General features: G+C 32.3%; 2 protein-coding genes across 5 annotated transcripts; one reads left to right on the top strand and one right to left on the bottom strand.

The window, feature by feature from the left end:
- Positions 1 to 12,669: 12,669 nt before the first annotated feature.
- On the top strand, positions 12,670 to 17,036 carry LOC112708342 (serine/threonine protein phosphatase 2A 57 kDa regulatory subunit B' kappa isoform). Of its 4 annotated transcripts, XM_072202320.1 has the most exons (4): positions 13,786 to 13,834; positions 13,982 to 14,095; positions 14,455 to 15,651; positions 15,841 to 17,036. In XM_072202320.1, exons 3-4 carry the CDS (start codon positions 14,491 to 14,493, stop codon positions 16,225 to 16,227), a joined length of 1,548 nt encoding a protein of 515 aa, XP_072058421.1. In that variant the 5' UTR covers positions 13,786 to 13,834; positions 13,982 to 14,095; positions 14,455 to 14,490; the 3' UTR covers positions 16,228 to 17,036. The 4 variants fall into 4 exon arrangements, with proteins under 4 accessions (XP_025616301.1, XP_025616307.1, XP_025616310.1 ...); XM_025760516.3 differs by lacking the exons at positions 13,786 to 13,834; positions 13,982 to 14,095 and adding an exon at positions 12,670 to 13,332; XM_025760522.3 differs by having other exon boundaries at positions 12,804 to 14,095.
- Positions 17,037 to 20,614: 3,578 nt separating this feature from the next.
- On the bottom strand, positions 20,615 to 24,209 carry LOC112708331 (protein PGR). The gene is made up of 5 exons (XM_025760509.2): positions 23,819 to 24,209; positions 23,604 to 23,717; positions 22,734 to 22,956; positions 21,401 to 21,649; positions 20,615 to 21,060 (listed from the first exon to the last, which is right to left on the bottom strand). The coding sequence occupies exons 1-5, from the start codon at positions 24,004 to 24,006 to the stop codon at positions 20,929 to 20,931; spliced, it is 906 nt and encodes a 301-aa protein (XP_025616294.1). The 5' UTR covers positions 24,007 to 24,209; the 3' UTR covers positions 20,615 to 20,928.
- Between the last annotated feature and the right edge of the window lie 816 nt (positions 24,210 to 25,025).

The following is a 25,025-nucleotide window of genomic DNA, read 5'->3' as shown; positions in this document are numbered from 1 at the left end:
TAAAGAGGAGTTAAACGAAACACAAATCAAGTACTGATTTCCACAAGTCTAAGATGATCACATAGATAACAGTGGATTTCATGCCACTGAAACAAAAAACATGACTCAACAAAAGAGTGCTGAAACACCTAATACCAAAATACAGACTTCAAACTAGTGTTTATAAAGCATTGTTCTGAAACTAAACATTGTTTCCATATTAGTAAGACATTGATAACAAAAGAGCATAACAAACAATATCTAAAGATTCTCCCATTCAGTTGGAGGTAATTTGGCCATCAACTTCAGCTTCTGCATAGGAACATGTGATGCACCACTTTGGATGATGACAGAAAAATGCCTCTTTCTCTCAGATGGCTGATTCAATGACTATTTCTTGTTGGAGGAGGTTGTTGCTGCTACAGCCTTATTCTTGGCCAATGATTGGGTTGAAGGTATTTTCGGAATGGGCTGGACTTGGGTGTTGGGCTGAATGGATACATTCTTGGGCTTTGAGGATGGTTTCTTGGGCTGAGTTGCTGGAAGGTTGGGTAGTGATGTTGAAGTCTTTCTCTTCCTCCCTATCCAAACTGTTTGACTAGGGGACAGTTTGGATGTATCATTCTTCCTTCTTTTTGAAGCTCCCCCTGCTTGTTGTGTTGAGGTTTGGGCCTATCAAAGAAGTGGCAATTATGCAGAAAGAAAGAAGAGTTAGATACATAACCTAGTAGTGAAATAAACAAAAAGCATAATATGAAGTAAACTCTAGTTACATACCCTCTTCTTTTGGCTTTGTATAACCCCCATCTTGTGTCCCACTACACCGTAGTTAGAGCATCTTTGAATTTGACCCCCCTGTGATAGGTGATTTTGACTTCTGTTCTCCTCATCTGCAGGCCCTCACTTCCTCTTCTTCACAGGTCTATGACTTGGCCTCCTATAGGAAGATGGCATGACATCATCATACTAAGTTCTCTCCTGGTAGCACTTCAGGTAAGCATCCTTCTTATAGGAATTGTCCACATAGGATTCCAAATCAATTCCTTTAAAGTTGATATAGCTGATGGCATGAGGACATGGAATGCCACTCATCTGCCACTTCCTGCACGAACACTCAGCAGCAGCCAGATCCACAACAAACTTATTTAATCCACACATAATCTCATATTTACTAGCAGCTGACCAATATGGCCTCCAATCCCTAGCTAAGTTTTTCCGTTTCTCCAATTTCTTCCTAATTATTGGCATAATGTTTATCTGATAATTCTGAATCTTATCTTTATTGGCAGCCCATCTAGTTATCAGATACACCCTAATATCCTCTAACATGGTAACAATTGGTTTTTCCCTTACCTTTACTATGACAGCATTGAAACTTTCACTCATATTATTAACAAGTGTGTCACATTTTTAATGAAAGTAAACCTGGAACGGGACCAAACCTGGGTGGAATGCCGTTCAGATGTTGAAATAACCCTTCATTGATAGCTCGCAGACATTTCATTTCCTTCTTCCAATCCTTCCAATGACTTGCCTTAGCACACCTCCACATTCTGTTTTTCAGCTCTAAACCGGAAAATTTCTTCCTAAAATGTTATAGAGATGCCTGACGCAGAATCTATTATCCACCCCTAGAATGACCTCTTCAAATATCGGCAATAAACCCTATAACATGAAGGTGAGCATGCATTTGATTAGTACACAAATCTTTGTTTCATTAAGCACAACCTAAATTTGTTTAAGCACAAAATTAGTGTAAAATATAACATTACCTTCTGCTGATCAGACATAAATGTGCATTTTTCAATTTTCTCTGGACCTAAATCCTCGGCAAGATGACGCATAAACCAGACCCAGGAGTCCTTTGTCTTGGCTTCCACAACTGTATAAGCAATTGGAAAAATCTGGTCATTTGGGTCTCTTCCAATTGCAGTCAAAAGTTGTCCTCCTTGAGGAGTTTTTAAGAAGCATCCGTCCAGGCCAATAAATGGTCTGCAGTGCTGGAAACTTTTCTTACATGCATTAAAGCAGACATACAATCTTTGAAAGACACAGTAATTCATCAAACATGGATTCTGTCTTTCCTGAGCAAACGGAGATCGAATCACTTTCAGGTATACTGATGATCCTGGATTTGTTCTTAGCAGCTCACCATAGTAATCCTCTTATACTGATGAATCATTTTCGCTATCATTGCCTTAGTCACTATCAGATTCCACTTTTTGTGTGCCTTTGCCACCAGATCCTTAATCTTGATTCTTGGATTTGATTCCACTTTCTTCTTAAACTGGTTGCCTAGCCATTTGGAGTGCAGTATTCCAACCATGTGTGTCTGCATGCAGATATGCTACAATTCATGCTTCTTAGCTGCCATGTTGATTCCTCGCCAACCATGTGTGCATATAGCCAAAAAGGGCATTCTTCCTGACAAATAGTCCGGACCCTTACCAAGTCACACTTCTTAAACTTAACATTCCTAGCTGTCTGAACTGCATAGGCTATCACCGTGTCCTTAAACTCTTGCCTAGATTCATAAAGTATTCCCACCTTCCATTTGTAGTTTCTCATATCTTTTTTAGGTTTATGGATTGGAAACCTTAGCCCCTTACAATCATCATCCTCCTCTGCATCATCAGCCTCCAAGTCTTGTCCTCCAATCATATGATCGTTCTCCATGTCATCACTGTCTGCTACTTCCTCATCTTCCAAGTCACTTGTCACAATCCTCTTACCCTTGTCCGCAGTAGAGTCCTTTGGCACAGAATTTTCTTCACCAAATCCACTATCATAGTCATACTCTTCCTTACTGTCAGCGAAGTGGATGTCTTTGGCACTATCCCCCTAGATGACAAGTATGTTGGGTCATCACTGTCTTCACTACTACTTTCATGGTCACCTCCTCCAATCTGTCCTTCCTGGCCTCGATCTACTCTAACACCCTTATTTTGACATTTGGTTTCAACCACATTGCCAATAGCATCAGTCTTCTCTTGGTCCCCCCCCCCCCAAAACCACTATCTCAAGTTCACCACCATTAGGTTCTTCCCTTTCGACGCCCTAGTATCTCCCCCCACGTTGATATAACCAACTTCCAGAAATTCCTCGGCATCTCCAACCTCATGCACCACAAACAAATCAACGAAGCCCTTCAACTTGGCTATGTTGCACATCTCAATTGCATTTGAGTCACCTTTCAACAACTTCAAATTACTCTCAAAATCATCCTTATTTGGATCTTTAGACCATAACGTTACGATGGTGGACTTCAAGTATCCAAACTGCCTCAACTCCTCATATGCCTCAAACACAGACCACCGATTGCCGTCAATGTCTTCAATGACTATAGCTTGACCCCTCAAATACTTGAAGCCACTATTCTCATACCCGAATGCGCCCCCATGATGCACCCTCATGTTAAAGAGCACCATCTTCTACTCAAACAACCCTATTATTCAACACATTACGTTACTGAACCAAATAAGAAGGAAAACAAAAATAATCAGCACAAACCCTAGCTTTATACAGAGGTTCGCGCAGCCTAAATTAAACCCTACACCAGTTTGATGCATCAATGAAGGCGACATTAACAGGATAGCAAGCTTACTCAAAAAGGGCTATCTGCAGCAATGACGGCGAGTGACCAATACAACCTCGCTCGAACTACCAACAACGAAAGGTCTTCAACCACTAGCCTAGACCGTTCTCGCAGGAACACTTTTGTAGGGTTTGACACAAACGTTTCAGAGATCAAACATTTTCTCATAGATTGACTTACTTTAGGAAGGCAAAATGATTTAGCGGGAATGGCATAAAGAGAAATAAACCATCAAGGAAAAAAATGTCTTTAAAATTTTTTTTGGTGCAAAGGACGATTTAAAAAAAATCTGGAACCTTTGAGACTATTTTGTAGGTAAAGGCCGGAGACGAAATAAATTTTTGGCCCCTACGTTAGAGACCAAAATCATACTATATTGTTGACATAAATAATTTCAAAAGATTGAATTTTGATATTTTTTTGCAAGTATGGTCAGTAAAATAAAATATTTTTATTCTTAAATAAAATCTAGTAATTTTACACCAAATAATTTTTTTGTGTAATGATAATTTAAGGGAAAAAAAAGAGGTTTAGTAATCAAATTTTACTCTAATTTTATGTATATACCTTCTAAATTTTTATTCGGATGTTTTTACAAAAATTTAAATAAAATAAATTATTTATCAAATATAAAATTTATTTGTTACTTATAAAAAATTGGTTATTTTTGTAATTTTTTAAATCTTTCAAAAACTTGTTGGTCATTCATATATTTTGGAATTACTTTTGCCCAATGATATGAATATAGTTATTTTTTTTTACAATACTGATTTATTCTTGTTTTCAAAATCTTCTTCAATATCTTTTAAGAAATTATTTTACAGCAAACATTTGTTTTCGATATGCTCTTATATATCATGGTGTAGCTTCCTTTCTTTTCCTTTTTTAAATGAACATATCTAACTGATCTATCACATGTATATGCAATTTTTGCGAGTAATACATGTCAATGAGACACTTTATTTCCAAACCTTACTTTTCCGTATTTATTTTGGCAATTGTAACGATCAGCTGCCGCTATAATTTCCCTTCATCACCACCTTTCTATATTAAAATATTAATTGAACGGTTTCATAATTCTCTTATTTCAACAATCTCATGATTTGAACCTTAACTTTAACCGTGAAAAGGGGGACTCACGATCGTATTATTGGAGCTGGAGTTAGACGGAGTGATATTGACCATTTTTCAGGGACAAATAAACAAGTCATCTTAACAGATGAGTCAATGACTCTATTCAAGGGACAATTTTCTTATTATTATATTTAAAATGTATATAAATTAAATTATTTACAACCACATCAACATATGGCAACTGTAACGGGGTATATAGTGGTAGATATTTTCATCTGAAAAGATTTGGTATGGCTGCTTTTTTAATGTGAAACTGGGGATAAGCCCAGGGCATGCTCATTATGATAAGCTACTATTATATTATGCATCATCTTGTGATTTAGTGATTACTTTCTTCAATTTTGTTTATAATGATTTTTTCTATTTACTTAATTCATGTGTGTGTGTGTGAATGACTTTTATGGTAAGCATATTAATAAATTCAAAATCAATACTATTATTCTTTTATTTTCTACTCATGCTAATGTAAGAGAAGAAAATAGGTCAACGGGCCCATATTGTTTTTTTCGTCTGCTTTTCTTCCATTATCCATAAATAAGACAATAATATAGCGGGAAATTTTTTTTTCCTGGATGAAAAAGTCTGTTACTATATTAGCCCTCAACATACGACATCAATGACCCTAAAATGAGAATTTAGGCAATTTACTCATTCAACTTATAATGGAATGGAAGAAGTTAGCCTATTATGTAAGAAATTTTATATAATTGCTCATCTTAACTCTAACTTTTACAGCTTATAATCAAATTTTCCCATCACCAAATTATGTAATCTTTTTTAGTAGAAGCCTACAAGGCAAGATAATCTCTATCCCAAGCCTTTTTATTACTCTATATTCATTAAAACCCAACAAAACCATGCATCTCTAGAAGCGTTGCCTTTCCCGCATATATCATGTATCTCTCACCAACCTCTCTTCTCCTTCAAAGCCCAAAGTGATGGCAAATGATATGATGATTTTCACAAAATACATTTAAAATCTACACAATTGTTTTATTCTAAAAAACAATAATAATTTATTTAACATGTTATGTACAAACAAAAAATCAGGCATTAAATTAGCTATAATATATTTATATATAAATATATATGTTGTTTAACTCATTTTAAATATATATATTTTATATTTTAACATATGTTTTATACAAATAACTATTTTTAATAACTTATTTTTAATGTATACATAACATTATTATAATTTATTTTAGATTAAATTTCAATGCACTACTATTAAGTTTAAAATTGTTAGCTTTGATTTAATATTTTAATTTTATTTACTAAATTTAAATTTTATTATTAAATATATAAAAATATACTTTTTAAGTTTTTATATCGATTCCATAAAAAGTTAAATTATATAATTTCTCTAGGCCTAGGTGGTAGGACTAAAAATGGATATGATAGAATTTAGGATCAACCCTAATCTTATTTGCTGGTTAAAAATTATTCTAAAATTCAATTTTATCATATATTATGAGATTAAAATTCCTTCAACTTAATTTTATCTCCACCCTAAAATTCTACACCTGATCCTATCCAACTCTATATGCAAAATATATATATATATATATATATATATATATATATATATTTTAAAAAATAATATTTAATAAACATACTAATAATATAAAAACTATCAAATCAAGTTCACATTAAAATTTAAAACAACAAAATCATAATTAAATCCATATTAAAGTTGCAAATTGTTCCGAGAGTGATCTGAAACAATAATATAGGCCTGAATATGAGGTCCAGACTCCTTCTAGAACAAGACAGGTACCTGCAAGAGACTCCGATACTTAAGTTAGCAATAGTTTAAGCAGGTTTTTAGTAGATTGGATTCTAAATATACCTGAGATTGTCAGTGTATTTATAGTAGAAAAATAACAACCTTTAAAGTAGTTTTTCCTTTGATAGTGGATGACCATTCTCTTTATCTTGAGAATTTGTTGAGATCTCCCTTCTAGATAAAATAGATATGCAAATAAGTAGAGTTGAACCACCCTTATCGTTTCCGACCTTTATGAGGTCGGACAAGTAGATGAGGCTACCTTTTTTAGGTGAGCTTTTATTCTTATCTGTATATTTTTAGGCCAGGGTATGACACAATTTAAAAAGAAATCATAAAATTATACTATTTCAATGGATAAAGATGAGAAAAGTCAATTAAATTTACTCAATTAAAATCCATAAATACCATAAAATGTGGATTCATCAACCGTTAATCCTTGCTTCTTGATTAACTTCAATTTCAGCTTCAATTGTTGAACTTTTATCTTTAAAATATGGAAAAAATAGTCTTGAATATTTTTCTATACCTGATATGCAAAAGAACAGTCTAACATACGATTTTTGAAAGATGAATTAAGAGAAACAAACAATCAGGTTATGAGAGAGTCATCTTTGAGCTTCCAGGTTTTGTATTCTTGAGACACATTTTCAGCAATTCTAGTAGCATCAAATTTAAGTTGAATAGGAATCTTTTCTTTGATGAGGTAATTTCCAAGGCTTGAGAATTGATTGCATGGAGCGCCAATTGTTTCTGAGTTTTGAAAGAGTTTTTATCAAGTTTATCCAATACTGAATAAGTGAAGGATGAAGAGGAGTTTGATGATTGAAATGGTACCATCATAGCCATGGATCTAAACCCTAGCTCATGATACCATAAAGGATATTATGCAGAGAGTTGTAAAGTAGCATAAAACCAAAAAAAAAAATAGAAAATGAAACTGAGATGAAACAAAAATAAATTTGATTAATAATTTTTTATTATAATTAATGAAGAGAGTTGTTCCTTATATAGGCACATGGCTAAGACTAAGTCAAAGATCAGTTAGATAGATAATTGAATTGCTAAAATATCTAGCAGAATAAGTAATTCTAATTTATTTGTTTTCTACGCAATACTCTCTGCATTATTTGTATTATTGCTTATGCCCTTATTAACATGTATGGATAATTCTATCAAAATTAACCACAAAATATAGTTTAATCTTTGACTTTACCCTTATTTTTATTTTTGATGGTCAATTTTTGATAATTTAATCTATAAATAAAATTATTCTTGATTTTATGATTAATAGTCAAGATAATTTAAAAAATTATGTATATATATTTTTTGTTATATAGTTAATTCATTGATTAAACATCAACTAAGACATTACATAAAAAAAGGCAACAGTTCAAAGACTAAAACATAACCAGAAAAAAAAAATAAAAAATGTCAAAATTAACAAAAAAAAACATAAAATAAAAATTGACAAATTAATTTGAAAATTTAAGCAAGAAATGCTTGTCATCATACTTTAGGATGTCCGTGTTCTTTGAATCTCCCTATCCCTTTTCCAAGCAACGGTAGAGCACGCCGGTTCGTATACTAAGTTTTGGAGATTTTTGGTGAACCACTAAATTTAATGAGTTGGTTCTTATATAATAGTAAATAACATTTTTTTAGATTTTTTTTTGTCTTTGATGGATTTAACATTCGAAGAATAATGAGATTTTTATCCTCATGAGCCGTGGGACCACAGACAAGATGACTGGTATTCTTGAAAAAGAAGTTTCGAAATATTTTTGAGTTGCAAAGAGTGTTTATCCCCTTCATCATTAATGGCTTTTGGATTCCCCCTTCGATAGTACCTTTAAGATTAATTGTACTGCTAGCTATTTTGGCAATGGTGTTCCAATTTGTTTTTGCCTGTGTTAGCAGAGATTGGAAGGAAAAATGGCAACGAGGCTATTTGAAAATAATTGAGAGTCATAGTATTTTGCAAGGAGAATTGTTTGCTATTTGGAGATGCTTTCTTTTTTAGCCTGAAACTCGGGACAAAGAGATATTATATGTGAGATAGACTATATAGATGCCTTTATTATTGTTAATAATTTATAAGATTGCTCTAGTTTTATTGATCATTTAGTATTGAAAATCCGAGATATTGTGTCTTGAAAATGACGTGTTAATCTCCGATTGATCTTAAAAGATGCAAACACAATAGTAAACATCATGTCAAAAATCACAATAAGAACTCTTTCTCTTCAAATGGAGCTTTTATTGTTTTGAAAAGAGTTTAAGAATAGTACTCACAAAACTGCATTTCTTAAATAATTTTTTATTTATTTTTTTTAGTTGTTTGTTTTTTTTCCAATAAAAAAACATGATGTATACCACGATGATTTTCTTGGATACCATGATGATTTCTTTGGAAGGGGTCTGTAACAAAATTGGAGGCATATTTATTTTAAAATAAAAAAGATTAAAAAAATTTTTAAATTAAAGCAAATGGCCTCAAATCTTAACGTTCTTCTACTACATCGAAATTTTTAATTGTGTTGGGATTATTGCATCCGTGGCACTATTATAAATAAAAAATGAATAATTTATTATTTATTAAAATTATATTAATTTAGTAAAATTAAAAACTACTCAATAAAATTATTTATTATATCATTTCAATAATGCTTTCAAATTTAATTTCAATGAATATAAAATTAATTTATATATTTTGTGAATTAAAATATCAATTCTTAAATTTTTGGGTAAATAATATTAATAAACTAAGTGAAATTTAATATTACATTAAAGTTTCAAATAAAAAAATATTATGTGTATGTCTTTATGTATAAATCTAATTCGATTTAGTTTTTCTAGTACTAAATCGAATCATACTGATTTGAATTAGAAGAATAAAGACAAATCGAAATCGATAACTTCGATTTATGAATGAATAAAATTCGATACAACGTAAATCGAATTAAATTGTTTTAATTTAGTTTGGTTACCTAGTAAATTAGATTAGGTTGTTTCGATTTAATTTGGTCACCAAGTAAATCGAATTAATCTTATTTGAATTAGTATTATATAGCGTACACATAGTAAATCGAATAAGTTTGATTCGATTTACTACTTATACAGTTTATTGGCTTTTATTACTTTAAATTAATTGGATATTAACTTTAAAACATAAATGTCAATAAGAAAATATTTTCATTTAAATTCAAATAAAATATCAAAAAATCAAAACGAAAAAAAGTAGAAATTCAAATGTTGTGTTTTAGTTCAAATTCCAAAAAATCTACATTTTTACAAACTTATAAATTTAAAACAGAACTATAAACGATTTCTAAAAATTCGTTAAAAATCATGCTTGGACTCACTAACATCTAAAAAGTTATTACCAGGATTTTTAATATTGAAAAAATTATTAAAAAGTATAATTCTCTAAGATGGCATAGAAACTAAAACTTGAATTTTTTTTCAGAGTTAGAAATAACAGATAGTTATTCAATATAAAATGACCAACTATATTTATACAATATGTAATTATCTGTTATTTCTAATTCTGAAAAAAATTTAAGTTTTAGTTTCTATATATGCAACCTCGGAGGATTATATTTTTTAATAATTTTTTTAACATTAAAAGTCCTGGTAGTGCTGGCAATGGGTAGGCTAAATCCTAATCCTACCTCCGGGTTGAAAACTTTTTTAAAACTCTACCCTACCCTACCTGTACGTTGAGAATCTCTCAACCCTAACCCTACTCACACTTTAAAGTTCTAAACCCTACCCTACCTGACCCTACCCACAGAAACAAAAAAAAAAAAAATTAAATAAATATAAAACTCAACCCTTTGCGAGTATGGTAGACAACCTTACCCGAACGGGTTGGTTCGGGTTGGGTACCCGTAGGTAGGGTACCCGCAGATAGGGTATATATTGCCAGCTCTAAGTTTTGGTAATGATTTTTTAGATGTTAGTGAGTCCAATGATGATTTTTAACAAATTTTTAGAAATTGTTTATAGCTCCATTTTAAATTTTTAAGTTTGTAAAAATGTAGATTTTCTGAAATTTCAACTAAAATACAAAATTTAAATTTCTATTTTCTTCTGTTTTAATTTTTTGATATTTTATTTGAATCTAAATAAGAATATTTTTTATTGATATTTATTACTTTTTAAAGTTAATATAGAATAAATACAATTAACTTAAAAAGTAATAAATGTCAATAAACTGTATAAGTAGTATTAATTTACTATATGTATGCTATATAGTACTAAATCGAATCAGATTAATTCGATTTACATTGTATTAAATTTCATTCATTTATAAATCAAAGCTATCTATTTTAATTTGTCTTTATTCCTACTAATTCGAATCATATTAATTCGATTTAGTACTAAAGATACTAAATCGAATTGAACATAAATTTGTACATAAAGACATATACATAACATTTTTTGATTTGGGACTTTCATGTAATATGGAATCTTACTTAATTTATTAATGTTATTTACCCTAAATTCTTTCATATTAAAATTTATAATGATAAATCAAATTATTTAAGTTTAATTATTTTTTATAATAAAAAAACAAAACGAGGGCTCATATTACATTTGTACAAATAATAACGTAAAAAAAATTATGCAAAATCAATAACTTAGATTAAATATTAATTTTTCATAGAGCCACATTTTTTTGTCATACTTAAGATATAAACAAGATATATATTAAATATTTTTAGTCAATTTTATTTAAAATGTAAATGAGATACTTATATATCTATTTAGTTTTCACAATAGACTATTCGATAACTAAAAAAGAAAGATGTTTATAATTTATTTTAGATTATTTTAAAAAGTAAAATAACATAACTCATCTAAATTTTATTTTTTAACAATTTTACAATAAAAAATATCAAATATATATTATTTTAATTAATTTTATACTTATTCTTATTATTTCAGACATTAATAGACTTTTTTAATATTTTGTTTATATTATTTTATTTATCTTATTTATAATGTAAACGAAATTTGTATATACATCTTGTTTCTATTATAAATGGAATAAATAATATTATATAAATTAATTAATATTCTTACAATAATATATTTTGATAAATAAAATATTTAATTTATTTATTTAAAAAATTTCTCAAATTTTTTATTATTATAATAAACTATTGTTTAAATAAATTTAAAATGTATTTACAATTAGATTAATATGATGAATTTATTAAAATGATTTAATAAATAATTACATTTTTCACTTAAAATTATGCGGATGGATTTAATGGTTAATTTTTCTCTCTGGTTGACTTGATTTGATATTATTTTACTTTACTTTAATCTTTCTTTTTTTTCATCTAAAAAAAATAGTCTTCAATTCTCAACCATTGACACATAAAAACAGAATGTTATGTTGATTTTTTAGTAAACACTATAAAATTTCCCAAAAGTAATACGTGAGATTGACTCTAAGAATGCGTTTTTCGCCATTTAGCATCTCTCGAATTCACATAACGAAGAAATAAATAATTTGATCGATAACGTACAAAAACTTGTTAGTAGAACTTGGGAGATTCAATTGGAACTAGATCTACAAAGATAAATGTGATAGCCGATTTCATGGTTAGAAAAAATGCGTTTAGCAATAACTATTGAGAACAGTTACAACTTTGGCAAGTATTGCAAGACTCTCTTTAAGTTGGATTTAGATATTCTAAAGTTTGAATTTTATTTTAGAGAATAAAATGTAATTTCTCACAATTAATTTTATAAGTGAGACCAATAATAAATATGAAAGAAAAATTATTTAAAAATAAAAAATTATATTTTATTATCTAAAGTGAAATTCAAATTTTAGAGAATCAAAATCTCTTTGAATTGATGTAGTAGGATAGAGAATGTGTACCCCTACTTTTAGAGCCTTTCTTTGTTTCTTCCTTTTCTTTTTCATAGTTAAGTTAAAATATAAAAAAAATAAAAATAAAAATAAACATAGAAATTGGAGATCCAAAGGCTACTTTAGAGTTTAGACTTTAGACACGAAAATTATTTGTGTCGCTCACAAATGAATAATTAACTGCAAAGAAATTAGTTACCATATTCGATACTCAACCTTTTTTAGACATATAAAAAATATATATAAATTTTCTCACAAATATATGGATTTTGTAACCAAAAAAAGAAAATACCGTACCAATTTCTCACAATTTTCTAAGAAATAAAAAATAGATTTATAATTCTTATAGAAACAGCAGTGTAGCGATGAGGAATTGTCATCTTAAAATCGTGAATGAAGTGTTGAATGAATTCAACATAAATATGATTGTTGTATATGAAAGGTAAAGTTTGGGGTTCGGTGGTGACTGGACTGTTGCACTACCTGCGGTTGTGTGAATAACACATAACAAAACACTTACATTAACATTAACATTAAAAACATTAACATGTGGCAATGCCATCGCTTATTCTCTTGAATCGAGGAAAGCAGCAATCCTTGCTTGCTTGCTTCCTTCCAGTTTTCTGACCAAACTGTCTCCATTCATTCACTCATTCATTCATTCATCCAAATCAAAATGCTCACTCGCTTTCTCTAATCTTTCCCATTCTTTCTACAGATCAACCCCATTTTCTCTCTCTCTCTTTCTCTTCCTTCAGCCTGTGACTCTTCTTCTTCTTCTTCTTCTTCTTCTTCTTCTTCTTCTTCTGCTCCTCCTATGTCACCTATCAAAGTTGCTGCTTTTCTATGCAAGCCACTTAAAGCTAAAAGCTTTCTTTGACTAGCTCTCTATTCTTGCTCCTTATTAGGTGGGTTTGCTTGCTTTTCCATCACAAACTTCAGGTTCGTCTCTTTTTTCTGCTCAACACACTCTTTCAGCTCTCAACTACTGTTCTTAAATGTGCTAATTTCATTGTTTTTTTTAAACCCCTTTTTCTTAGGAGTCTCCCTAGATTTTAGCTCAGTTATTAGATGCTCAAGTGTTTTTTTTCTGTTTTTTTTGGTTAATTTTTTTTCTTCTGGTTATGATCATGTAAGGAACATGCTCTTTAATGGCTGCTCAAGTGGCTGAGTTTTGTTTTATTTTTTAATGATTTTTTTTAGAATATGTTCTTCTATTTTTCAGACCCAGATCTCGGTTTTTCCCAACCCATTATTGCTTCAACTTAAAGTTTTTAACTTTATGTTCATTATTGGCTTTGCTTATTTCTTGCTAGTACTGAGTCGTTTCCATTTTTCTTTTATTTTTGGAATCTTTGCTTCTCTCCTTTCTCATCATTTGATTCCAAAGTTCCTTTTCTGAAGAACTTGTTCTGGCTACTGTAACAGGAAATGACTGGTTTTGGTATGCTCCAACAGCTGTGTGTTACTTAATTGTTGCTGATGTTTGTTCTGTATATAAAATAAAGAAAATCGTTGTTTGTATTTGAAAATAACTAAGATTCATCCCAATGTACTGAATTCTGTGATAATTCTTGGGAAAATTTCATAGATAGTTGGTAGATCTGGCTGCAACTTGCTTCTTACTGTTCACAAAGGACATCTCAAAAGCTATACTGGAATAAGTATCTTTTGAGTATCTTCAGTTCCTTTATCACATACCCTTGTTAGTGTTCATCTCTTGATCTTTTCTCTCACTTCATATATCTATTTATTGCATTATTCTTTAGATTATTGGTGCTATTGTATCTGTTGTCTTCATCCTTGTTCTGAAATTCTTCTTTCTTGCACAGGATTAGTAATTTTGTACAGTTGATTTCTTTGGTTCTTATCTTTTTTGTGCTGTGGTATAGTTGCCTTTCCATTTTTTATTTTTGGCTTTTGTGATGAGTTGTTACATTAATTTTTGCTGATTCTGTGATTCATTGGGAAAACAACTTGAAGAGTACATGGGATTTGAGCTTTTCCACATACTGCAAGATTTGTTCTATTATGTTTTAATTGAGAGTGATATGTTGGTTGCAGGTGTTCTCTTCTAGCTAGGCTTGCAGTGTTGCCACCATGATAAAGCAAATTCTTAGCAAATTACCGAAGAAGGTTCCGAAATCTGATTCGTCAGACTCAGGGAGGAGTGAATCCGGGAATACTACTACTTTTGGGAATGTCTTTCAATGCACAAATGTTGGAAGTACCATTTCAAGCAAATTAAATGTTGTGAAGCGGGTGTCTTCGGTTGTTTTCCCTGCGAGCATGAATACTGGAGTGGAGGCAATTGACCCTTCTCTATCCTTCAAAGACGTTTCGAATACACAGAAGCAAAGCCTGTTTATTAGTAAGTTGAACCTTTGCTGCAAAGTGTATGATATGACTGATCCTGATAAGAACTGCACCGAGCAAGATCAAAAGCGTCAAACCTTGTTAGAGCTAGCTGATTTTGTATCTTCTGGATCTGTGAAGTTTACAGAACCATCAATTGCTGCACTGTGTAAAATGTGTGCAGCTAATTTGTTCAGGGTTTTTCCACCCAAGTTTCGTACAAGTACTACCGGTGGCGAAACAGAAGATGACGAGCCTATGTTTGATCCTGCTTGGTCTCACCTGCAAATAGTTTATGATCTACTCCTTCAGTTCATCAATTATAACTCACTTGATGTGAAGGTGGCAAAGGCACATGTAGATCATGCCTTTATTTTAAGACTACTTGACCTTTTTGATTCCGAGGATCCCAGAGAAAGAGACTGCTTGAAAACAATTCTGCATAGAATCTATGGGAAATTCATGCTCCACAGGTCTTTCATCCGGAAGTCGGTCAGCAATATCTTCTACCGATTTGTTTTTGAGACCGAACGGCATAATGGAATTGCCGAGCTGTTGGAGATTTTTGGGAGTGTGATCAGTGGTTTCGCCCTGCCATTGAAGGAAGAGCACAAGTTATTTTTGTGGAGGGCTCTACTTCCTTTGCACAAACCGAAATCCATTGGTATTTATCATCAGCAGTTAACATATTGCATTGTACAGTTCATAGATAAGGATCAAAGACTTGCTAGCTCTGTGATAAAGGGACTTTTGAAGTACTGGCCAGTAACAAATAGCCAAAAGGAGCTAATGTTCATAAGTGAGTTGGAAGAAGTTTTGGAAATGACTAGCATGCCTGAATTTCAGAAGATTATGGTTCCGCTTTTCCGACGGTTAGGTTGCTGCCTTAATAGTTCTCATTACCAGGTAGGTTTTTGCAAACATAGTTCTCCTTTTAGTTCAAATAATTTGCTTTTACAACGGCTTCTTTCTTAAACTCCAAGTAACTGGAACTTAATTATAGTCATGTATTTTCCAAATGCCTAAGCATTCAAGATGCTACTATAGTTGTAATGCTAATGTTTTTATTTCAAATATCATTCAACTTATAAATAGGTGGCCGAACGAGCACATCTGCTATGGAACAATGAGCACATCCTAAATCTCATCACACAGAACCGGCAGGTGATCCTGCCGCTCGTCTTCTCGGCGCTTGTACATAACTCTCAAAGCCACTGGAACCAAGCGGTACTCAACTTAACTCAGAACATCAGGAAGATGCTGTCTCAGATGGACGAAGACCTCGTACTCGCCTGCCAGCGCAAGTTTGAGGAGGACGACGCGAGGTCAAGTGCCGTGGCCGAGAGGCGAAGAATAACATGGGAGCGCCTAGAGGAAGCAGCTGCCGGCATCCAATCCATAGGAGGCGGCGGCGGCAGCGGTGGTGGTGACATTTTGGTTCCAGTAAAATCAGCTTCAACTGCATGCTCTGTGGCCTGCTGATAAGAGTCATGAACCATAATATGAGATATTATGTTAAGGTTCCTAATATTACATAGTGGTGTGGTTCCTCAGTTCTTTTTTTTTTTTTACTTCTACCGATGTTAAGTTATCATTGCCAAAAATGCCAGTTAGGGATTTTATGTAAAAATCATCTAGTATATACGTTTTCAAATAGAATTGTGATGAGGGGTGTTGGTATTTCACAAAAAAGAACAAAACTTTATGGTGAGTTAGGTGATATTTTTTATTTTTGGTTTGGAGGGAACATGGGGTGTATGTTGTGTAGTGTCGGTGGCTTATTCGTGCATGCAATTATTTTTGGCAGTGTCAGCACTCAGCACCCTCTCCTCTTCTCATAGCCTTAGACTCTTTATTTGGTGTTTCTTTCTCTTCTTATTACCCTTATGGCCCCCACCCTTTTGCTCCCTTTACCCTGCCAATGTAACCTAAAATGTGGTGGCATTCCTACAAACTCATTGGCCATATTCAATGTGGATGCATGCCTTCGGCATCTCTCTCCTCTCTCTCTCTCTCTTTCTATTTTATATTCTGAATTCACTACTTGGTCTAAGCTATGTTTCTTGAAAGCTCTAGTTAGGCTTAGTGTTTTTCTCAATTGGATTTTTTTTAATAAAAATATATGTTGAAGGACAATAGGGGAAATGGACTTACTATTTTATTTTTGTCATTTTGCTTAAGAGAAAGTGTTGAATAAAGTTAGTGAGACCTCTTTGTCTCTCACCTACTCTGGCTGGTCTCTGAAATTTGTTTATGTTATGTGAATTGCCAAAGTTGCTATTTAGTAGTTAGACCATTTCTTCGGTTGTCTTCTAATTGCTAGCCTTCTAGTAAACTATGTGTCATATCAAATGTTCACATTTATACATGTTAATTAATTGATTAATGTTGTAACTTGTAAGAGCCATGAGAATACAAATAATTAAAGAAAAATGTTAGAGGATTATTAGAATTTATTGTTTTTGGCTATTAGTTAATCATTAATGTTTAAAAATATAGGATAAAATATGTTGTTAAATTAATAGATTAAAAAAATTAAACTAAAAAAATTGAGTTGATGGCTAAGTGATGATAAAAAAAATAAATTCTAATAGTCTCCTGTTATTTTTCATAAATAAATAAATGAATAAACTCATTGAATGTAAGACTTTAAGTAAAATAGCTCTTCATTTATCAATCCAAGCACTAGCTGGTTATAACAAAAAATATTACGTGCATATTAAATATTAATTACTAAATTAACATTATGTATATGTATTTTTAATGTATATTTTGTAATTTAACATATATTTTATACCTGTGACTGAATTTATAGTTTGTTATAAATATATTTCCGAATGGAGAAAATATAATTGAGAATTTTAAAAGCAAATCGTTACTAAAGATACAAATTAATTGGTTGATTTTCTTGCCACATAAGGAAATATTATATACCACATCTCGCCATTCCATGTTTAAAATGTCCAATTATACCATGGTTTAGAGTCATTGAACCAACTCAACCGGCATTGTTTCAATAAATATAACAAAAATTCTAAAACCGTTGGTTAAAGTCATATTCTTATGTTTAATCGTATATTTCCATGAGCACTCAAAAGGGTTAATTTTTTTATATATTGAAAAAATTTGGATGTAATACTTAATCATTGGATTTTATGGTGTTTTTCGAAATTGTGGGAACAGTACAATACGCCCTCTTGTATTGACAATACGTCTCCCTTGTATTGTATATTTTAATTTAAAATATACAATACAAGGGAGACGTATTGTCAATACAAGAGGGCGTATTGTACTGTTCCCACAATTTCGAAAAACACCATAAAATCCAATGATTAAGTATTACACCAAGATTATACCAATATGTAAGAAAAAAAATCCCACTCAAAAGTCCCAAAAAAAAATCCATAAACAGGTAAGAACATGGGGAAAAAAAAAAGAAAAGAAAAAGAAAAGAAAGTAGAATGGCAACGATGAATAACTTAGTTGATAAGTTAGAAGAGAGAAAAAATGGGCATGCAAAAAAGCAGTAGTAATAAATGATTGGGGTCCCTAACCGAACCCCATATATGAATCTACCTCCCTCGGTAAGTAGTAAGTACCATATAATTAAATAAAACATTTAATTTCTTGGACTTAAGAACTGCTTGATTTCAGTTTCAGATTTAATCCTACCTCCTCTATTTTGTTCATAATTGTCACTACCTCTTTATTATTATATTAATTTTGATCCTAGCTCTTAGCTAACGTACCAAGAGATAACTTATGTACAACATATTCAGAAACGCAATGAAGAAAAAAGGATGCCTTTATGTTTGATTTGTATATTTTATTTTCATTCACAAGCTTTCTATTATTGCTGTTGGCCAGTATTGTGGCATATAAATGATTTAATCTTCATCATTTTGTTCTCTTTGTACTAGACACTTAATAATTTCATATAATTCAACATCTCTGTATATGAATATCATACTAGTAATATAGTATATTTATTCATCTGAATCATATAATATGGTATTGATGTTACTTGGTTTTGGTTAAGGGTTTTAAATTGAATTTCATTGGAATTTGCATTATGTGACATTATTTTACTTTGATAATAGATAAGAAAAATTAAATAATAATAATAATAATTACAAATGAAGATGGCAGCCTTTAGAGTATGTGACTTTTGACTTGTTGATTAACTTTTTTAATCTCTCTAATCATGTTGTTCTATATACATAAGTATAACCGGTTCTCTTTTTCATGCTTGAAAGCATGTTGATTCAAATGAATTAAGAAAGTTATTAACGCCACTAAAGATAATAATTAATAAGGGTGAAATGAACAATAGGCATGAAAAAATGAGCATATTTATAGAACTTTTCTACCAATGTGTCGGCAAAAAGAGTGCTGATTGTTGTGGAGTCAGGTGAAGCTGGAGCCCTATCTATATTGGTCTTTGATCTTTATTTTATAGGACGATCCATCAATAGAATTTTTTATTTGTTTATTTTTTTCTCATTTTAGAAGTTGATCCAAATTTTTATAAACTCTTTGGTTATATCTTATGTCTATGTCTTGTTTGGTATGGGGGTAATGTAGCTACAGCTTATAATAACTTTCCGGTACAACCTATGAACAAATTTCAATTATTTATTTATTTAATTTTTGAGTTTGTAAAGTACCCTAATGAACGAAGTAGACATGTCAATTTCGTTAGAGCATATTAAAACAACTTTTAGGTACAAGGAGGAGACATAAGTATAGTACGTCCTTTTTATTTTTTTAGTGTTTCTAAATTGTAATAGCATAAATGTGTTTTTTTTTTCTCCTTTGAAAAGCAGTGTGTAATGAAATAGTTGATTAAATGTGTTATAACTTGTATTTATCAGTACTTGTGTAACGAGAATAAAAATATTAATAGAAAAATAAAATATTAGCATAGAGATGATGATAAATTAGAAGCATTGTCGATTTGTCCTTTTTGTCCTTTTGGGTGAAAATGGCCCCCTAATTGTTGAGCTGTTTAAAGCTGAAGGGGATAGGAATTAGAGGACCCATTGGAGGCAGGTCTTTTGGACAGAACCCCCCATTAGGCCCCATCACCATTATCTCAATGATTTCACAAAATGACCCTCCATAATGCTCAATATTCACCTTCTGCCACTCCTCACTTTTCTTTTTTCTTTTTTCTACCCCCAAACAAATATCTATATCGCCTATAGACGCCTATTAGTTATTCCTATGAAGATTGATAGATGAAAGGGATTGAGCTAACTAGATGACTAGATCCTTTTGTTTTGGGGAATAGTTCCTCAGCCAATAAGACCAACTTTACAAAACTAATGACACTCCCTTAAATAAATAAATAAATAAATAAATAAATAATCATGAACGGCATGTTGTGAGTTTCATCACTGGCCCATGTGATCTCTGGCCTCTTCTTGCATCAACCTTGAAAAGAAAAAAAAAAAAAAGGTCTTGACAAAGGTAAGAAGCAGCTTTGGGCCACATAAGCAACTAGTCTAGAATCTAGGATGTAAAACACTTGGATAACACACAAGATTACCGCCTCAGTTTTAAGTGCACAGAATTAAAAAATGGTGCAGTTTTTTATGTAGATATTTTACTCGCTTATTGGATCCACTGGACATTGCCTTTATTATATGTACCCAAAAATAACCTGTTTATACATTTATTATACCCAAAAACAACTCTTTTGGAACATGACCCCAATGACTGTCACCAATGTATGGCGTTAATCCACTCTTGTGGATTCCAAATGGAGGTAGGTGGCAGATAACTGAATCTTACAGTGCTTACCTCCAACTTCATTAAAGTTTTTGGTTAAGTTGCTAACACCAAAATCAATTAGGGGTAGCACAAATTACCAAGGAACTATCAGACAGATTCCTATCATGTATCTTGCTTATCATGTTCTATTAATTTAAGATGATAATACATACAGAAGAGTTTCAAGTGTATCGGAAATACCGGTATTCCAGTTGTTTTAATCGTTGATTTGAATTATAAAAAAATATATATAATATATATTAATTGAAATCAACAATTAAAACAAATGGAATACCGGTACTCTCGTTACACTTGAAATTTTTCCAATACATTATTGCTTATGTCGTTCTAACTGATAAATGAAAATACAACAGTACAAGAACATCTACCACCAATAAGTTACAAATTTTAGAATATGTATAAACAAGCTATTGAAGTCAAAATTGTGGTCAAAAGTATAGATACAAGGTTGACCGCATTGTTGTCTAGAATATTGACTCCTGAGATCCTTTTAACTGTTGGTCCTGGCTTCCCAACAATCTACAAAATGAAGTAAGAAATTTTAACTATCAAAGATCCAACCACTAACATAGGAAGGTTCTACCTTCTATATTACCTTTCATTATAGAAACTCTTCTACTATTAACTAATTGATTTAGCATTAAAATTTGTTCAACAACCAACTGATATAAATAAGGAATTCAAGGATTGGCTTCTTAAATGTCATTTTCAAAGGGAAATTTGAGGGATATTAACAGTTTTTGTTGATGAAAAAAGCTAGCAAAGGTGCCGTAGGCAAAAATAAGTCAGATTAGGAATTCAAGCATATATTATGCCCATTGGAAAGAAGTGTGCATTATATGTGTATATTTAAATTTACCTTATTTCGAACCGAGCAGAATCCGGTGAATTGCAGGGTTGCACCCAACAGAGAATCAATGACACTTCCTACTACTCCTGCCAGGGTAGCAATAGGTATGACCAGTAGTTGTTTAAGAGCTATATCAGAGCCACATTTAGTTGTCATAAATCCCAGAAGAACAAAAGATATTCCGATGACACTTCCAGCTGCTGCGGCTGCTAAAAGACCTGCTTTAGTCACACCACCATTTGTACCCTTCTTCACTGGCTGGTAACAGGAAGAAAATAATTTGTAAACATAATCTATGAAATTTAGCAGCAATCTCTATTTGACTATTTCTCTTTACAGCATTCATGTTATGAGCCACTTACCATAGCAGGTAATCTAAGGCACAGTTTGGTCATCAAACACTTCAAGAAAAAGAAAAGTAAATTTATTTGGTAACGGCTAAGAAAACAGAACGGGACATAATTCGTAAGAAACTATTTTGTAGAGCTTTGACTTTTAAAATTCTCAATACCCTCCCCCCCCCCCCCCCCCAAAAAAAAAGGGAAGAAATCCTATAGATTTATCAATTTCTCAGGAAACTTTCCTGCACATTTCATGAAACTCATATGGGTGGGGCAGGGCTGTTACTTTCCATGGGAAGTAAATGTTTTTGGCAGCAATGAACGTGATTTCACTAGATCAATGGTCTACTGTTGACAACCTAAGCAGCGTAATATGGACTGACTGGCTCACGATTTGGCTATGCACTCCATAACTAAATGCATGAAGCTTTATTCACTTCTTTGTGGAGAGTTCTCCATAAATGATCCCTTATATTCCTTCAATAGATCAATCAGCTGTTTTCTCACATGGTTAATGGATAAGCAAAATGTTGAGACTCAAGCAAAAAATGAGAGGGGCATCTTAGACTGACAAAATAGTCAGAGGAAGCTTCCAGATCACAGTCCACATGGCTAGTTCACATGCCTTGGTCAAGTTACTTACACAGTTAGGTTCAGCTTGAATGTGGTTAGAATCTCCAAGAATCAGTTATAACTGTAATTAAAGATACATGATTACAAATTGTGTCATTCAAAAGTAAAGCATGATTGAGGTTGTCAATTTCGATTTCTCTATGTTCTCCTTGGTTTCTCTTCACTTTGTACTACTGTCTCTTAGATTCTATCACTTTCTAATTGATTTCAAATACTTACTTGCAAACATTCATGAAAATGCTTCTGGAAACTAAACACCTGGTTACTACAATTGAAGCCAAAGTTTCATTGTTGAAATAAACAAAAGAACGGTAAATACAAGTAGAAAGATCCATGAAAACAATGTTTTGACCAGTAAGAATATTCACCTTGAATGTTGTTATCAGACGAGGCTGCTCATCACTAAGAATTCCAAGCTCTGAGGACCAAGTATCTCCATTGCAGCAGGAGTAGTGGCCAATAACACCACCAATGAGAGAAGTGATCAGAGCTGAGTCTTTAGAGTCCAAACACTTATCCTTCCCTTCTGTTAATGCCCATATAGCTACAACCAAAACTGAGGCAATGCCACTATTGGCTAGAACTTGTACCCTAAGAAAGAAAAGTAAAGGGAAATTTGGTCAAAAGGAAGAGAGAAGCAGATAAGTGGGAACTAATATGGTATCCACACAAAATTGGGGTGATAAGTTCAAGGATATGCTTTATATGAAAAAATTGATCCCTCAATTCAGGGATAGTCTCAACCCAATTGGCCATTATATTATTCATATCTCAATCAAAGGGTCATTCCAATGTTTATTAGTCAAAACAGAAGGTTATCTCTCGTTTACACTTTTAACCACCATGCACAATTTGATCCCAATCGAGTTCATCTTTTTCTTTATGTATTCAATTCAGAAGACAATTATCTTTTGTTTTAGCAAGAAAGGTTTCTGCTAATGAGTGACTCAAGGTTTGAGAAATGATGAGTTCTTAATACAATGAATGTATCAAAAGCCTGAAAAGTTTAATACTTTGGTAAAAACTTAACAAAATCTTAGCAAGCAAAAACAATTCACTAATATCTGGAGTCCATGGAAAGTTGACCATTCACAAATTTTCACTCCCTTCACTCTTTTTTAGCTAACACTTTATTTGAATATCCAATTAATAAGAAAATTTGAATTCAAGCGTAACGTAGAGACAATATTATTAAGCTTCAAGCTGAGTAGTGGAGATAGAGAAAAAGGAACACACACCAATTTCTTTGTCCACCTTCTTTGAATTCAGGATCAAGCTTTCGCTTTTTATCTTGTCCTTTCTTCGTAAGCTTCGACGAAGTGAAAAAGAATGCCAGCAGCATCACCCCAAACCTTCACCCACTCAACAGAGAAAAAAGAAGAGATGATTCAATTTTTTGTCGAACCGCAACGAAGAAATCAAAATCATCATAATAGTAGTTATAAGAACGAACCTGCTTCCTACAAAAATGTGAAGCGCCATAACGAAGAAGCCAGCGAAGGCTCCAGAAACGCTGAGAGATTTCTTCCTGTGAGCTCTGAAGGCGATAAGGAACGCGATTGAGACAGCCAGCAAGAGTTTCGCTGATTTGTAAAACGACGAAAGAGAATAAGAAGAAGAAGATGGTGATGATGATTCCATTTTCGTTTTTCAACGTTGCTGAATGTTGATGAGGCAGCGCAGCCTGCAACTGCGGCTGCAGCAACCGCCACAGTACGGAGGCAAAGAAATGCAGACCAAGTGTTTGGTGGAATGTTGGAGCCGCTTTTAATTCTTGGTTAGTTAGTAACACTAGATATGCATTCTGCTTCAACGTGGAAATGCCACGTGGAACACCACTATTCGCTTGTTGATACCTTTTCATTCGCTTTATTTAATTATGGTGAAAATTTCGCATCCAACAATTTTATTGGAACAACTATTAAATAATTTGATTCATATAATTAAATTTTTATCTAACAATTTTTTGTTATTAAATTTTACCGACTGTAATTAAATTTCCATCTTTAATTATTATTTATTGCATTGAATGTCTTCTCAGTTCTCACATTAGACTTTTTCTTAAAAAATATTATTTGATAGATATGATATAATTAGGTTTGATAATTATATAAATCAATAATATAAGTATTGTTCCTACCCTGACCCAACGCTATGGCCCAGGTTCAAATACGCCAAAAGGCCAAATCCAAAGATTGGCCTTCGTTATTCACCGACCTCTTCAAAAGAGGTCGGACTCAACACAGACTTCTTTCCAAAGAAGTCGGGCTCAAGAGATAGCTGGCAGATAACACTTATTCAAATAAGTAACTGCTCTTGAAATCTCTCAACCCACTTCTAGAAGGCATATCTCAACAATCCCTAGATAAAGGGACGGTTATCCACCTAAAAAGGTGGCACTACTCCAACGGTGGTTATTGGATCACCACTATAAATATCCTGACACTCCTCAGGTATCTCTAAGTTCCAATACATTCTAAACCTGCTTAACCACATGCTGACTTAGGCATCGGAGTGTCTTTACAGGTACCACCCCCCATCTCTTGGAACACACAACTCGGAGGCGGCTCCCAGACGTAAACCAAGTCGGAGACCACACTCCTCCAGCGCTTGGGCCTCAAACAAGTCCAACCACCGTCCGGTTCTAGGTAAGCCCCGGA

The sequence above is a fragment of the Arachis hypogaea genome, chromosome 1 (assembly GCF_003086295.3).
Source record: "Arachis hypogaea cultivar Tifrunner chromosome 1, arahy.Tifrunner.gnm2.J5K5, whole genome shotgun sequence".
Taxonomy (NCBI): domain Eukaryota; kingdom Viridiplantae; phylum Streptophyta; class Magnoliopsida; order Fabales; family Fabaceae; genus Arachis; species Arachis hypogaea.
The sequence above is the reverse complement of the archived record's forward strand: the minus strand, read 5'-3'. Positions and strand labels throughout refer to the sequence as shown.

Bases quoted from the DNA above. Each gene is read 5' to 3' on its own strand.
- LOC112708342 (XM_025760516.3), top strand. From the start codon at position 14,491: ATGATAAAGCAAATTCTTAGCAAATTACCGAAGAAGGTTCCGAAATCT. The intron at 15,652-15,840 runs GTAGGTTTTTGC...ACTTATAAATAG, and splicing joins TTAATAGTTCTCATTACCAG to GTGGCCGAACGAGCACATCT.
- LOC112708331 (XM_025760509.2), bottom strand. From the start codon at position 24,006: ATGGAATCATCATCACCATCTTCTTCTTCTTATTCTCTTTCGTCGTTT. The intron at 22,957-23,603 runs GTGTGTGTTCCT...TTTCTTTCTTAG, and splicing joins GAAGGTGGACAAAGAAATTG to GGTACAAGTTCTAGCCAATA. The intron at 21,650-22,733 runs GTGAATATTCTT...TCCTGTTACCAG, and splicing joins GTCTGATAACAACATTCAAG to CCAGTGAAGAAGGGTACAAA.